The following is a 16,478-nucleotide window of genomic DNA, read 5'->3' on the forward strand; positions in this document are numbered from 1 at the left end:
TAAAAATGAATAGTGGAAGTTCAAAATTTCTGCCTGCATTAAATTAAAAATAAGAGTTTCTAAATATTTTTTATTCTTGTGTTAAGATAATAAGTAATCTTAGTTCAGTTGTTTCTTAACCTGATTAAAAAACAAAACAGTAATAAAAAATAATTCATCTGGCAAATGTACTGTTTGTAGATAGTAGCCACTTTTAAAAACACATTTCTATTAAAATTGTTCTTAGATTTAGAGCACCTCGTATGTGGACCCAGCTGAGCCTTTATTTTACAGATTGAAATGCATGGATGAAAATACACTAATTAATGAAGCCGTTCGAGTTTAGCTTGAAGAGATTTAAAATTTCCTGTGATGGTTTGTACCGCTACTGACGAACTCATAGACTGAAGCTCGACCAGATAACCACAAATAGCATCCAGGGACAGATTTGTAAATCTTCTCCTGTAAAAGAAAACATACCCAATCAAGTATCAATACATTTAGAAACATTTCCTCCTAGCAGACTTCTCTCCAACTTCTGCTAATTTTAGTATAGTCCCACAAAGATTAAGGATTATAGAATTAAGTAAATAGTAAGTAAATGAAGACAGACAAGAAAGGCAGGAGAGAAGTGAATTACCACATAACCATCATTTTTCTTTGGAAGATTATTATAATGGGAAGGAAGCAATTTGTTAAATAAAATTATTTACATTCTTTTGGTCTTTTCAAACAAATATACCTTGAAATGGCCAATAATATCACAAAGACATAATTGAGCTGTCCTGAGTCACTCATTCAAAGTAGAAGCGATGTAGAAGTAAATCATAAATTATATCATTTTACCTATAGAAAGGGTTTAGGGCAAGGCTTGAAAAATGGGAAAAAGGAAAAACTCTAACCTTTTACACATGTTAACTGATATTATTGAACTAGTTAATCTCCATATCTTCCCCCATTTTCTCCAACTTTGTTGCCCAGATACTTAATAGAAACATTGAAAACTCTTCTAAAATACAGTTATAGTTACCTCTCACAATTTAAAACTTGGCTAGGATTCTCAACATATCTTGCCAAGAGCACATGTATGCAATCCAAAAGGTGCAGTGGCTTCTTCATTCTGTTCCAGAATGGATCCTATAAAGGAAATATACATCATGAGTTATAAAAGCAAACTGTGTCAACTGATTTTTCTAATCATTTATGTTAGTTAAACTACTCATCAGAGTCCCAGGCAAAATCTATTGATACTAAAATAAACATTTGGGGCGCCTGGCTGGCTCAGTCAGAACAGCACTCAACTCCTGATCTTGGGTTCATGATTTGAGCCCCATGCTGGGTGTAGACATTACTTAAATAAACAAAAAAAAAGTATTTAATATTATGTGGTCACTAAATTATCTGGTTATGGTTAATATTTGAAAAACATTGAAAACCACACTGTTATGTTATTCAGGAAGAATAACTGACATATCAATCCACTTGGTAGAACATGTAAATTTCCTGTTTAGGAACCTGTGTTAAGAGGAAAACAAATCTCTCTCTTCTTGACAGCTGTGACACCACTTTTACTTTATACCTATGCAGACTTAAGTCTGATGCTGTAACTAAAAGACTAAACAAGTAAAGAATCTTTTTAATTAAAACAATTCTTTATTTTTTTAATTTGAGGAGGCGTAAGGGAGAGAGCCAGAGGGAGACAGAAAGAGAAAACTTCAACCAGGCTCTACACTTAGCGCAAAGCCAGATGACCCTGGGATCATGACCTGAGCCGAAACCAAGAGTTGGGACGCTCAACCGACTGAGCCACCCAGGCGCCCCTAAACCAATAAAGGATTTTAATTCTAGTTCTAGCTTTACCAGAAAATGGGGATACTACTACTTGCTCATTTCCCATCATGGGGCTTAAATGAGATATACGAGTGCCCTGTAAAACACTGTATAAATGTTTTGATGGTGCTACCATAAAAGAATGATATACATCAGGATTTCATTTGGATCTTTTATCTTAGAATAAAAGTAGAAAATATATAGTCTGATAAGGTTCAATATAGTAAGAAAGATTTTTATTTACATTGAGGTATAACTGACACCTATTAGTTTCACGTGTACAATGTAATGATTTGCTATTTGTTTATACTGAGAAATGATCACCATAATAGGCCTGGTTACAAGGCATCACCATCATAGTTAAAAAAGGTTTCTTTTCTGGTGGTGAGGAAGATGTCTGATATATTTTAGATGAAGTTATAAGGAATAAATGCACTGTTATTTTGTTCTTTTAAAGTAAATGGTGATTCTTAATGTAATGGGTTTAACCTATTCCCAAGAGTAAAGCAAATATAATTATGTTTACTAATATTACAAAATATCCTATTTGTATAATATAAAGCAAAACGACCCACTGTCAGTTTTAGAAGTCTAAAGAAAGTATGATAATTTCTTATGTTCAACAAATGAAGCAAACTGCTGATTGATTTTATCAGATGAGATACTTACACAAATAAAAATACTCTCCCTCTTTTATCCAGAAAAGTTCATTTACTTTAAATAAAATTATCTCAGGGGTGCCTGGTTGGGTCAGTCAGTTAAGTGTCTGACTTTGGCTCAGGTCATGATCTCCCAGTTTGTGGGTTTGAGCCCTGCGTTGGGCTCTGTGCTGACAGCTAGCTCAGAGCCTGGAGCCTACTTCAGATCTGTGTCTCCCTGTTTCTCTGCCCCTCCCCCACTTGCACTGTTTCTCCCTCTCTCTCAAAGATAAACATTAAAAAAATTTTTTAATTAAAAAAATAAATACAATTATTTCGTTTTATTTCATATTTTCCTTACCCGTGACTTGAACAAGTGATCATATACTTCCAGTAGTCTAGGTAATGGCACTCCAATTTCATTCATGGTCTGTATTACAAAACCTACATCCCAGTTCAAAGTACAAACTTGCTGTTCTAAAAACTGCACAATAAAATCTGGAAAGGGAAAAATATCAGAAATTAGAATTGTTAACTCTCACCCCCTCAGCTTATTGAGATATAACTGCCATATTATACTGTGTAAGTTTAAGGTATGTAACGTGATGTGATAAACGTTTACTCCCGTAAGGTTAGTTAATATGTCCTTCACCTCACATAATTACTATTTTGTTGCTATAGAATTGGTAACTCCTGATACTAAAAAGTAGGCCTTATTAATAACTGAGCAATTTCTAAATGAAAATCTTTTGAAAACCAATTTAAAAAAATTTTATAAGAATAAATTATATATGAGAATAGACAAATATATAGAAATATAAATTAGATTAGTGGTTGCCCAGGGCTGGAAGGTGGGAAAGAATAGGGAGTCACTGCTAGTAGGTACATGGTTTCTTTCCTGGGTGATGAAAATGGTCTAAATTTAATTGTGGTGATTGTTGTACGACTATGAATATGCTGAAACCATTGAATTATACAATTTAAAGCTATTAATAAAAATACTACATTTTGGTGAATTTGGAAAATACAGAAAGGTACAAGAAATAGAGACCATCCACAAGCCCATTATTGAAGAGGACCTACTCATATTTCTTTCATATCTTGATATATCCTCAATTTAACAGCTTTTCAGAAAAGAAGAGTTACTGCATCCTGATTTTAGAAACATTAAATGTGTTTTTTAAATGCCTTACCCCTCAGATGCAAAAGTTATTTGTTCTGATGGGTCTAACGTGGCGTCATTCTCACTTTTGCTACTGTTGTATCATAAGATCATAACAATATGATTCAAATTCATATTTATGATGCTTAAAATCTGAGACTAACCAATGTGAATATCCATGGGCAAGAGTAATCACCAAAAAGACTGCCACTGAACCTATATCTCCCCTAGAAGTTATCATACAAAAATTTTGCATAGGTAATCAAAATTCTAAAAACTCTAAACTTGTTCTAGTTTGAAGCCTTTGGGAGTTTTTTTCCCATTGAAAGATGGACCAAAAAAAAAACAAAAAAAAAAACCTCTTCTACCCTAAACTTACTGGGCTCAAAAATTAAAAATCCAAGTAAAGGGCTGCCTGGGAGGCTTAGTCAATTGGCTGTCTGACTCTTTCTTGGTTTTGGCTCAAGTGATCTCATGATTTGTGAGTTCAACCCCTGCATCGGGCTCTGTGCTGACAGTGTGGAGCCTGCTTGGGATTCTGTCTCCTGCTCTCTCTGCACCTCCCTTGCTTACTCGTTTGCTCTCATATAAATAAACATTTAAAAAAAAGGTAAAATAAGGGGTGCCTGGGTGGCTTAGTCGGTTAAGCGTCCGACTTTCGCTTAGGTCATGATCTCGCGGTTCGTGGGTTCAAGCCCCGCGTCGGGCTCTGTGCTGACTGCCAGCTCAGAGCCTGGAGCCTGTTTCGGAGTCTGTGACTCCCTCTCTCTCTGACCCTCCCCTGCTCACGCTGTCTGTCTGTCTCTCTCCTAGAAATAAATAAAACAAACAACAACAACAACAAAAAATTAAAAAAAAGGTAAAATAAAAATCCAAGTCATGGCACAAAAACAGACACATAGACCAATGGAAAATAGAATAGAGAACTCAGAGCTGGACCCAAAAATGTACGGCCAACTAATCTTTGACAAAGAAGGAAAGAGTATCCAATGGAAAAGACAGCCTCTTTAACAGATGGTGCTGGGAGAACTGGACAGCAACATGCAGAAGAATGAAACTAGATCATTTTCTCACACCATGCACAAAAATAAACTCAAAATGGATAAAGGACCTGAATGTGAGACAGGAAACCAGGAAACCATCAAAACTCTAGAGGAGAAAGCAGGAAACAACCTCCCTGACCTCAACCACAGCAATTTCTTACTTGACACATCCACAAAGGCAAGAGAATCAAGAGCAAAAATGAACTATTCGGACCACATCAAGATAAAAAGCTTCTGCACGGAAAAGGAAACAATCCATAAAACTAATAGGCAAATGATGGAATGGAAAAAGATAGTTGCAAATGACATATTAGATAAAGGGCTAGTATCCAAAATCTATAAGGAACTCACCAAAGTCTACACCCAAAAAACAAACAATCCAGTGAAGAAATGGGCAGAAGACATGCACAGACATTTCTCCAAAGAGGACATCCAGATGGCCAACAGACCAATGAAATGATGCTCAGCTTCCCTCATCATCAGGGAAATACAAATCAAAACCACACTGTGATACCACCTCATGCCGGTCAGAGTGGCAAAAATGAACAAATCAGGAGACTCTAGATGCTGGCGAGGATGTGGAGAAACAGGCACCCTCCTACACTGTTGGTAGGAATGTAAACTGGTGCTACCCCTCTGGAAAACAGTGTGGAGGTCCTCAAAAAATTAACAATAGAACTCCCCTATGACCCAGCAGTAGCACCCAAGGGATACAGGAGTGCTGATGCGTAGGGGCACATGTACCCCAATATTCACAGCAGCACTCTCAACAATAGCCAAAACATGGAAAGAGCCTATGTGTCCATCAACGGACGAATGGATCAAGAAGATGTGTTTATCACCATATGTTTGCACGTATAGGAGGATTAGGAGGAACTTAACGGAGGACCATGGGGAAGAAGGGGAAAAATAGTGGGGGAGAGGGAGGGAGGCAAACCATGAGAGACTCTTGAATGCCGAGAACAAACTGAGGGCAGATGGGGGCAGGGGAGAGGGGAAGGGGGACAATGGACATGGAGGAGGGCACTTGTGGGGATGAGCACTGGGTGTTATATGGAAACCAACTTGACAATAAACTATTTAAGGAAAAAAATAAAATAAAATGAAATTTGAATATTGAAAAAAAAATCCAAGTCAAAGCAGAAATACCTCAAAAGATATAATGTATAATGTGGCCTTTTTAAAATTATTAAAATTGTTAAGTTTTAATTTTCTCTTTATTTTTCTCATTAATGAAATAGCATGGCAGTTTCAATACTATACTTACAAAAAAATGGCATAATTATAATGGTTTTATTTCTTGGTATCTTCAGGGAAGAAGTCCTAAATCAGAGATTGTCTGTAAACAAATCTCTACCCATATTAAAAACACACACACACACACACACTAAACAAACAAACAAACAAACAAAAAAACAGGGGCGACTGGGTGGCTCAGTCTGTTGGGTGGCTGACTTCCAATCTCACAGCTCATGAGTTTGAGCCCCGCCTTGGGCTCTGTGCTGACAACTCAGAACCTGGAGCCTGCTTTGGATTCTGTCTGTCTGTCTCTCTCTCTGTCCCTCCCCTGGCTCACTCTTTCTCTGTCTCAAAAATAAACATTAAAAAAAAATTTTTTTTTAAATAATAATTTAGGGGTGCCTGGGTGGCTCAGTCAGTTGAGCATATGACTCTTGATTTTGGCCCAGGTGATGATCCCAGGGTTGTGGGATCAAGCCAGCTGTTGGGCTTGGTGCTGGCATGAAGCCTACTTAAGATCCTCTCTTTCTCTGCCTCTTTCCCTGCTCATGTATGCTCTCTCCCTCTCTAAAATAAATTTTTTTTTAATCCAACCAGTTTAATGTTACGTTGTGAGCATTTTCCTGGTTCTCAACATTTTTTAAAAATACCAGTTGCTTAACATTCTACTTCATGGGTGTATTTATGATGATCTACAATTGAAGAAAACATTATACATTGGCAGGTCGCTAATAATTAGAGTCACTACGTAGATAACAATTATTGTCAGTATATTTGGTTAAGAAAGGGGTTCAAAAATTGCATTTTTAATGCAACTGTCTGCTATAGACAAATATGTCCTCAATATAATAGAGTTCAATTAATCACAGATTGCCCATGCAGAAAAGCAACAGCCATTTTTCTTTTCTACTTCAACCTGTATAAGGCTGCCAACAATATAATCATTATACAGTTTGTTAGCACTATCTCCAGACAGATATTTAAACTTGGAAGGTCAAAGAAAGTTTCCTAATTATTTATCAACAAATTCTGCTATCTTTGGAGGTCTTTCTTTCTGGAGAGGTAGAATTAAACTGCTGAGCTAAACAGCAACAAAGAAACAATTCCACTCTGAACATTATATTTCCACATCAATGAAGAAAACCATCAAAAGAAACCAAAACAAAACACCTCTGATAGCACTTACAGTTATTGCTTACCTAAAGGAAAGAAGCGAGGTGTGCCAGCATAAATTTTGCCAAGGAGTACAACCTTAAGACTAAGAGCGTGCATTCTATCTGGGGAGCTCAACGTCACACTTTCATTCAATTCTGTAAGAAAAAGACATGCCATCAGAAACCTAAATTGCTTTTTAATGGGAAATGTTTAAATTGGCTGTTTTATTCTATTTCAAGGTACAAAATGCCCTAGACATGATTCTAATATAATGAGCAGATACTGTGTTTCTGTTAGTATTTGAAATACTCTTGCCTCAGGACACTGGTCACAGGATTCTGAGGAAAGCATCCCAGAATCCCTTAGAAGAAGCACAACAACCACAGGGGCTGCTGCCTGGCTCAGTCAGTTGAGAGTCTGACTCGATTTCGGCTCACATCATGATTTTTTATGTTCGTGAGTTTTAGCCCTGTGTTCGATTCTACGCTGACAGTGTGGAGCCTGCTTGAAATTCCCTGTCTCCCTCTCTCTCTGCCTCTCCCCAGCCTGCATGCACCTCTCTCTCTCAAAATAAAAATACAAACTTTAAAAAAAAAGTACAACAAAAAATGACATATCCTTTTCTGAGAGCCCTCTGCAATATAAACTGAGGTCACTGTCTAGAGAACCACCCTCTACCATGTCTAGGTAGCTTCCACTCACTGTTTAACTCAGGTATATGTAATTTTCATGAGCTCTAGATATAGGAGAGCCACTTAGCAGCCTGCATTCCTCTACCAAGTCACTAAATAATGTACGCTAATATACCTGTGCGTGAGCACTTACCTTTCTCTATGATATCTTGCCAAAGTGTCTGCACCAATATAGGGTCTGAATAACCAGCACAATGAATTATTGCAAGCTTACACTCTGCAAGTTTAAACGGGTCAGCAAATTCCCCATAAAGCTGTCAGAGAAAATGTCAACATTATACATGCAACCAGAGGTCAGCAGTCAGAAATTAATAGTGATGCACTCTTTGAAAACTAATCAAAGATTTTATCCAAAATTCCTAATATATGATGTAAAGATGTGATGACATGCAGCTGGTCATAACTCCCAATTAAGAATGGTAAAGGCATGGTAAATACATTTATTTATTTATTTATTTATTTTTACAAATAGTTTATTGTCAAATTAGTTTCTACATAACACTCAGTGCTCATCCCCAAAGTGCCCTCCTTCATGCCCATCCCCCCCTCCCCCCCACATCCATCAGTCCTCAGTTTTTGTCAGCATTCAAGAGTCTCTCATGGTTTGCCTCTCTCCCTTTCCCCCACCATTTCCGCCCTTCTTCTCCCCCTTGGTCCTCCGTCAAGTTCCTCCTAATCCTCCTATACGTGCAAACATATGGTATTTGTCCTTCTCTGCCTGACTTATTTCGCTCAGCATAACACCCTCAAGGTCCATCCATGTTGCTACACATGGCCAGATTTCATTGTTTCTCATTGCCATGTAGTGGTAAATACATTTAAATAGATTTCAACATCCATGCCCTTTTTTCCCCTTGGCTGGCAGGGAGATACTGCAATGATACTTCTTTCATAATTATTGTTGTCTTAGCCAGGGTTTCCAAAATCTTGGAAATACTGACAAATCTCAGGGTGCTTCACAGTACTTGGAGAAATGTTCAAGAATAGCTGAAAAAGGAACTGCTCGGAAATACAGAGTGGGAGACACTTCAAGATATAAGCAAACATAAATGACTTTTCCAATACAAGAAACAAGGCCATAAAATAGATGGCAGGAGTTTTAACAAAGCCCCATGTGAGGCTGATAGAGTTTTGATAGAAAATGGGCTGCAAAGAGCAAGTAAACTCTTCCTAAGAGTCAGATACCACAGCAGTGATTTGTCAGCCCAGCGACATGCTCCCAAGAATGGTTTATCTTATTTGTGGAGATAGATTAATCTTTCCCATGAAACACAAAATAGTATGCAAAAGAAACAAGGAATCTGTAGATATTAGGTGCCTGCTAGAGGAATTCAAGTTGCTTTTTTACCTTAGTTATGTCCATTAGTTCGGAATCCAGCTGAGAAATTGCATCCTGTACAGAAGAATGATGGGAATATTGCCTTTGTAGCGTCTCTTGTATCTGAAGTTGGATCCTAGCAACCTAGTTTGGATAAAAAAAAAAAAAAAAAAAAAAAAGCAAGTCTTAAGTTCTTTAGGATAAATCAACAAGTACTAGAAGGAATGATTCCTAGTACCTGACTCAGTTTGTTAAAGTAAAACTAATATATAAATAACAGCATAGTGATTATAGTTAATAACACCATATTGCACATATGAAAGCTGTTGAATAGATCCTAAAAGTTCTTATCACAAGAAAAAAAAATGTAATTATGCATGATGATGTTAACTAGACTTAGTAAGGTGATCATTTTGCAATATGTAAAAATACTGAATCATTACATTACACATCTGAAATATGTTAGATGTCAATTACAACTCAATAAGAAAAATGTGTAAATAAAGACATAACAGACCAGACTCTTCATCAAAACATAAAAGATTTCACAGGAAGTATACTGTGACGGAGAGCCTGTGCTACCACTAACACTCATTCTTCCTATAACTGTAGCCAGACAATGCCTAGATTATACTTCTCAACTCCTCTGCAGGGAAATATGGCCATAAAAGTAAGTTCTCTTCAAAGGAATGTGACTGGAAGTAAAGTATATCACATCAGGTTTAAGGTCTTTAAAAGAGTGAATGTGCTTACATGTTCTACTTTCTCTAACTCCCTTTGACAGAAGAAAATGGTAAGACCATGGCAGACATTAAAGCCAGAAAACAGGGTCTTCAAATCAATCAAGTGGAAGAAAGCCACTGGCCCAGCAGGGACGCCCACTCTGGATATTTGTGGATGACAAATACGCTTTTGTGTTTGGACCATTATATTAGGGCAGTTTAACCTATTCTACTTCATGTATCTACTCATACGGTTCTAGAATAAATGGTAAATGTGATCTAATCTCCTCGGTGTTAGAACAGTTGGAAAAAACCTTCAGAAATGCCACAGAGAAAAAATTTTAATTACAGGAATGTCTTGTGATGCAAATGCTGCAGACATAAAATCTTTAAAAATATTTACATCTAAATATGAAAATAAACACATGTATGCAGAAGAGACTGGAATTAACAATACTGACTGCTACTGACTTATTACTGACTAGAGGGAAGCAGGGGAAATGGAATAAATGTGGCTACTGATCAATGCAGACAAAACTTAAGTATCTTTAGCACTTACTTCCATTTTTTCTTCTAATTCATGAAGGAATTCACCGTCCGCAGCTATTGATGAAATGGCAGTGGAACTTTTGGCACTAAGAATGGCTCGAGCAATGTACTCGAGTCGCTGCTGAAGTGAAATTTCTGTGCTGGAGGGAAAAACCCTTATTTTTATTTATATGGATTCTTAAAGAGCCAATATATAACTATATCAATTAGGACATTATTTTTTATACATCAAATGAACATAAAAGGCCATTTAAAACTTGAAAAAATTATTACAGGATTTCTAATAAAAACGATCAACAATTTAAGGGAACAAATAAAGAAAAACTTAAATTTATACCCAAAAAAGTAACTTCCTATTTTAAAATTTCAATTGGGTATATAGTAAAACTTAGATTCTTCTAAAACTAAAAGTAAGGAAAATATTCTTGATTACTCACATTCTTTACTTCTCTACCTTAATATGGCCAACACTGCATGTGATCATCCACCAAGCAACTAGACTGACCTCTTAAAAACAAATACCAAATTATGTCACATGCCTTCACCTACTCCTTCAATCTCCGCTCTTTCCACTTGCTCACTGTTCACCATCTCCAACCCCAATGGCTTTCTTTTCTGTACTCTAAACATTACAATCTTGAATCTTATAGATTGTCTCTGCAGAGACCACTGCTCCATACCTGGACCCCTTCCTCCATTTCTTTAACAGCTGTCTATTTGTGTTACTTAAGAATCAATTTTTGGGGGCGCCTGAGTGGCTCAGCTGGTTAAGAGTCCAACTTCGGCTCAGGTCATGATCTCATGGTCCATGGGTTCAAGCCCCGGGTCGGGCTCTGTGCTGACAGCTCAGAGCCTAGAGCCTGCTTCGGATTCTGCATCTCCCTCTCTCTCTCTGCCTCTTCCCTGCTCATGTTCTGTCTCTCTCGCAAAAATAAAAAAACATTAAAAAAAAAAATCAATTTTATGACAATTTGTGAGGTCTCCTCTGACCAATCTTGACAAAGCAAGATTGGTCAGAGAATCACCTGGTCGTCACCTGGCTATTTCTACCATATTATCCTATTTTTATTGTATTCACAGAACCTAAACTTGTGTCCACAGTCTATACCCACTAGAACAGGAGCTCCCTGGGAACAAAGATGGTGTTTATGTTGCTCACTACTCCTTGAACATACATCACTGGTGCTCTGGTTGGCTGGCTGGCTGGCTGGCAGGGGTCAGAAAGCCCCAAGCATATATCCATGTCCATGGTTACCATCTTTAGTCCTTTCTAATCCCCTAACTCTATCAGATGTGGTTCTTTGACATTATAAAGTGACTTGGCATTAAAAACAAACACACTAATTCATTTAGTTGTTGGGAACCTCTCATACCAACCAGTATTAAATGTAACTTTTGATAGCCCCATTAATTTCAATTTGAATCAGGAAAAAACTAGCTTTCTTTTCCTTTCAGAGATCTTGAACTGTTTTCACCCCTTCTCTCTCCCCCCAAAAAAGCAAAAGGAAAAAGGAATCAACTCCTTTCTCCCTTCTATCTTTCAAAGTACAGGTGCAGATGGCAGTTACTTAGCACTGACCATCTCTTAATGTTGCACATAAAGGACTATTTTAGGAGTTTGTTTAGTATATTTAGAACCCATTTCTGAAGGACCTTCCCTTTCTTTCTCCACTCATCTGTAAAAAAACATACTTGAATGAAACATATTAAAAGTGGTAACATTTCTAAATTATTTAAAATAGAATATCCTAGAGCTACCAATTTATTTTCTGCAGCCTATATATACAAAGAGTATAATGAGAAAGAGTAATTATAGTTGGAAAAATATTGTATTGTGGAGAGAGATGGTAAGCTGAGAGCTAAATTAGGGATGGACACGGTATCTCACATGAGGAGGAAATTAGGTTGTATGTGTTATGTATGATGACGATATGGATAACGAGTATTCTTAAAAGTTAGACAATTTCTGAATAGTAACATTACAATTATTGTTATAACAAGGAAAAAGGACAATAAATATTAATGGAAGAGCAATTAAGAACATATGTACATAGTAACATTTGCTATTACAGTCACATCTAGACTCTTTAAACTCATTTTACGTTATTGTATATGTGTATATATGTATGTATGTATGTTTTTTTAAATGTAAGCTCTACACCCATGGTGGGGCTTGAATTCACAACCCTGAGATTAAGAGCTGCATGTTCCATTGACTGAGCCAACCAGGAACTCCCATATATGATGACCATTCTAATTAATTTGGTTTAATAACAGCTTTACTTCCAAAACATCCGCTTCCTAACTTAACTGATCTCCAATTTTAGAAATAGCACTTGTATTATTTTGGCAAAGAAAATTTCAAATGAAAATACAGGGTCAAATTAATGAACTGTCCAGACTGTATTAAATCATTTTTTGAGGGGTGTCTGGGTAGCTCAGAGCTCAGTTGGTTGAGTGAGTGACTTGTAACTTCAGCTCAGGTCATGATCCCAGGGTTGTGGGATTGAGCCCCAAGATGGGCTCTGCACTGAGCATGGAACCTGCTTAAGATTCTCTCTCTCTTTCTCCTTCTCTTTCCCTTGGCCTCTCTCCCTCACTTGCTCACTCTCTTAAAAAAAAAAATTGTTTTTTGATATGATAATCTAACTAGAAATTTCAATGCTTTAACGAGATTCATAATAATCTTCAACATATATGGTCAAAACTTTTTCAGTAATTTAAAACAATGTGAGAGCAAACTAGTCTAGAATTAGTAAAACATTTAAAATTATAAAGCCTTTGAGAAGTTTTTGTCCTTTTAATTAAGAATACTAATTAGCTGCTTTTAGTAGGAAAGAAAGTTTAAAGAAAAGTTTTACAGGGTGCCTGGGTAGGACAGTTGGTTAAGCGTCTGACTCTTGATTTCAGCTTGGGTTATGATTTCATGGTTCATGACTCATGAGTTCAAGCCACACATAAGGCTCTATGTAGACGGTGCAGGGTCTGCTTGGGATTCTCTGTTCCTTCTCCCTCTGCCCCTCCCTGGACTCACTCACTCTCTCTCAAAATAAATAAGCATTAAAAAAAAATTTAGAAGACAGTTTGGATAGAGGGTGTATTAGATATTTAGTACCTCCTATACATTATGAAAAATAAAAAGAGAAAACTGTTAAGCTTTTAGTCCAAGTAAAAGCATTAAAATTCTACATGCATATAACCTGAATGAGGTTTTATTTAATTTCTTCCTTTCATATATATGTATTTTTAAGTACAGTTCCTGTCCAACATGGGGCTTGAACTCACAACCCTGAGGTTAAGAGTTACATGGTCTACCAACTGAACCAGCCAGGCATCCCTATTTATTTTCTGAAATTGGATGTAACCAGATATAGGTAAGTTATCATTCTTCACAGTGAGAATATTATACCATACCTATGCATGTCAGCCAATTTGGACAGGACACGAGCCGCATTACTAAAGCTTCTGTTCTTTTCATAATACCTCCACAGTAAATCCATATAATGAACTTTGTTTTGATCAACTTTGGCCATTCGGACTAGATGTGGCTCCAGAAACGGAGAAGCAATCTGCAAATTATACAGTTACTCAGAAACATTTTCTATTTACTTGTTCTTTATGTAGTAACTATAATATTTTTAAGACTATAGATGTGCCTTGTTCCATGAATACATCTGCAGAATTATACAGATAGAGGGCAGTTTTTCTCATTATATATGTATGACTTTTGTTTTATCAGAGTTAACCAGAGAGCTGCTATGTCAGTTGAATTAGGCTAATAAAAATAATTACAATCCAATCTTAATAAGCTCTGAAAACAAAGCTACTGATTCCTAGACTCTTAGCTCAAAGACATCCTTACCATTATCAAATGTCATACATTTATTTTATAGACTGAAGAACACGGAGACTCAGGATAGTAAAAAGACATGTGTGAAGTCACATACTGAATTAACACACAGGTAACACCAAGTTTAGGTCTCCTCATTCATAATCCAGTGATTTCCACCCCACTATATGAACTCCTATCAGCTTCAAAATAATGAGAAAATTAGAGCAATAGCTTACTTTGCCCACTAGTGAAAGATTATTACATTACCTGACTTTACTCTAACACCTAATGGTAGGTTCAGGATAAGAAAATGAATTTCCTGTAAATACATATATGCTTAATCCACTGTGTTATGCTACTTGAAAATACAAATTAACAGTATTAGAATAAAAATATATTTTACCTGCAATAGCTTATCTGCAAGATCAGCTTGTATTAGCCAATTATAAAGGGCAATACTAAAGAGCTCATCTTTGGATCGCTGAGACAGTTTAAGCATTTGTTCAAACTAAAAGTAAAAAAAAAAAAAAAGGAAAAATTACCAGTTAAAAACTGTTGCTAGGCATCCTGACCAACAACCTAATAAAATCCTGAAGTCAAGAATCATTAAATGCTACATCCTAAGAGCCAGTACATTTCCCAAGAGGAGCTGCCGCCACAACTAAACAGGACTAAACAATGCAATTTCAGAATAAACATATGCCACGTGTCTTACATGATGTCCTGCTTCTTCGTTACTCAGCATATTGGGATCAGAGGACAGTACTGGAGGCCCAGGTTTTTTGGGTACACTGGGAGACTGAGGAGCAGCCTTACTTTGATTTACCAGTTCTTGAAGTGTATCTGTAATACACTTGTAACTGTTTAATCTGAAAAGGAGCAAGTACATTATTTAATTAGACAGTAACTGACTTATCTAAATACACAGAAGAATTTGAAGACTATTTTGGGGAACTGATGTACGTACATACATATATTTGAATACAAATAATATAAATTGTATACTTTTTTTTTTCCAGGTTTGAGAAACATCTGGTTAACCAAAACAGGGTGAAGCCATAAAAATGAATATATTAATAAAGAACATGTTTTAGATAGGTTATATATTTTCCTTACGGATACACATTTTTTTAATATCACTACTAATTTGCGAACATGTATAAAGTGTCCCTTAAAGTATGAATCTTCACCCAGAACCGGAAATTAGGCAGGGGAAGAAATGGTTCCAAATAAATTATTTCATTTATTTATTTAATTTTATTTTAGAGAGAGGATGGGGGAGGGGGGAGAGGGAGAGGAAATGAAGGAGGGAGGTGGGGAGAGAGAGGGAAAGAGGGAGGAGAGAGACAGAGAGGGGACGGGGGAGAGAAAGGGAGAGGGAAAGAGAATTAAAGCAGGCTCCACACAAAGTGTGTGGATAACCTAAGCCAGTATCAAGAGTCTTAACTGACTGAGCCACCCAGATGCCCCAAGTTATTTCATTTAAAATTGACATTAATAAAGTGTTATAAAAACCAGAGAGGCAAGTCCTTAAAATTTTTCACCAGACTAAAACTTCTAAACTAAAAATTATCCTAATTCAGTTTAAAAAAACAAGACATTTTTTAAAAAAAGTTTGTTTTTGAGAATATGAGCCTATGTGCATGCAAGTGGGGGAGAAGCAGAGAGAGAGAACATCTCAAGCAGGCTCCACACTATCAGCGCAGAGCCCAACTCGGGGCTTGAACCCACAAAGCATGAGATCATGACCTGAACCAAAGTTAAGCTGGATGCTTAACCAGCTGAGCTACCCAGGTGCTCCTAAAACAAGACATTATTAAGTGAAAGCAAAATCCAATTTTGTAAGTGTACTTAAAATATTATTTTCTTAATACAGTACTATCAATCAAACTTTACACCAAGAAAAATCTGTAACTATAAATCGACAATCTGCTAAGGTGATGAAACTTGCCTTTCTTGGAAAGCCTGCAAGCCCACAAGGTCTTCTTCTGGTTCTCCATGCTTATAGAAATGAAGTCCAAGACCATGAGGATCTTTTTTTTCTGCAGCAGTAAGAGAGAGCTCCACTACGCCCTCATAAAAACGGACTAATGAGAAAAGAAAAGGGCCAAGTTAAGGGTTATTATTAAGCTGGATGCATTTCTCTTTAGCTGGTATATTAAAATATTGATCAAGGCTATTATTTCTCTACTGTATACTAGTCACTCTGATGACAGTATCACATAAAATATGTCTAGTGAATCTACCAAAGAACAAGGTACCAATATGCCTAAAAAGCAACTATTAAAATATATTTTCTTCATTGGAAAAAAAATTTCA

At 36.6% G+C, this 16,478-nt stretch overlaps 1 protein-coding gene across 1 annotated transcript in view; it reads right to left on the minus strand.

Annotated features, from left to right (window-relative positions):
* Positions 1–238: 238 nt before the first annotated feature.
* The window catches only part of NUP155 (nucleoporin 155), a 69,346-nt gene continuing 53,106 nt past the window's right edge, over positions 239–16,478 (minus strand). Inside the window, exons 25-35 of the mRNA XM_039250521.1 lie at positions 16,111–16,246; positions 14,875–15,028; positions 14,563–14,667; positions 13,742–13,896; positions 10,338–10,467; positions 9,087–9,200; positions 7,872–7,992; positions 7,091–7,201; positions 2,809–2,945; positions 1,010–1,116; positions 239–441 (exon numbers count right to left, since the gene is read on the minus strand). Coding sequence (XP_039106452.1) covers positions 303–441; positions 1,010–1,116; positions 2,809–2,945; positions 7,091–7,201; positions 7,872–7,992; positions 9,087–9,200; positions 10,338–10,467; positions 13,742–13,896; positions 14,563–14,667; positions 14,875–15,028; positions 16,111–16,246 — 1,409 coding nt within the window. The 3' untranslated portion in view covers positions 239–302. The remainder of the gene's footprint in view (positions 442–1,009; positions 1,117–2,808; positions 2,946–7,090; positions 7,202–7,871; positions 7,993–9,086; positions 9,201–10,337; positions 10,468–13,741; positions 13,897–14,562; positions 14,668–14,874; positions 15,029–16,110; positions 16,247–16,478) is intronic.

The sequence above is a fragment of the Hyaena hyaena genome, unplaced genomic scaffold (genome assembly GCF_003009895.1).
Source record: "Hyaena hyaena isolate Hyena2069 unplaced genomic scaffold, ASM300989v1 scaffold_372, whole genome shotgun sequence".
Lineage (NCBI taxonomy): Eukaryota > Metazoa > Chordata > Mammalia > Carnivora > Hyaenidae > Hyaena > Hyaena hyaena.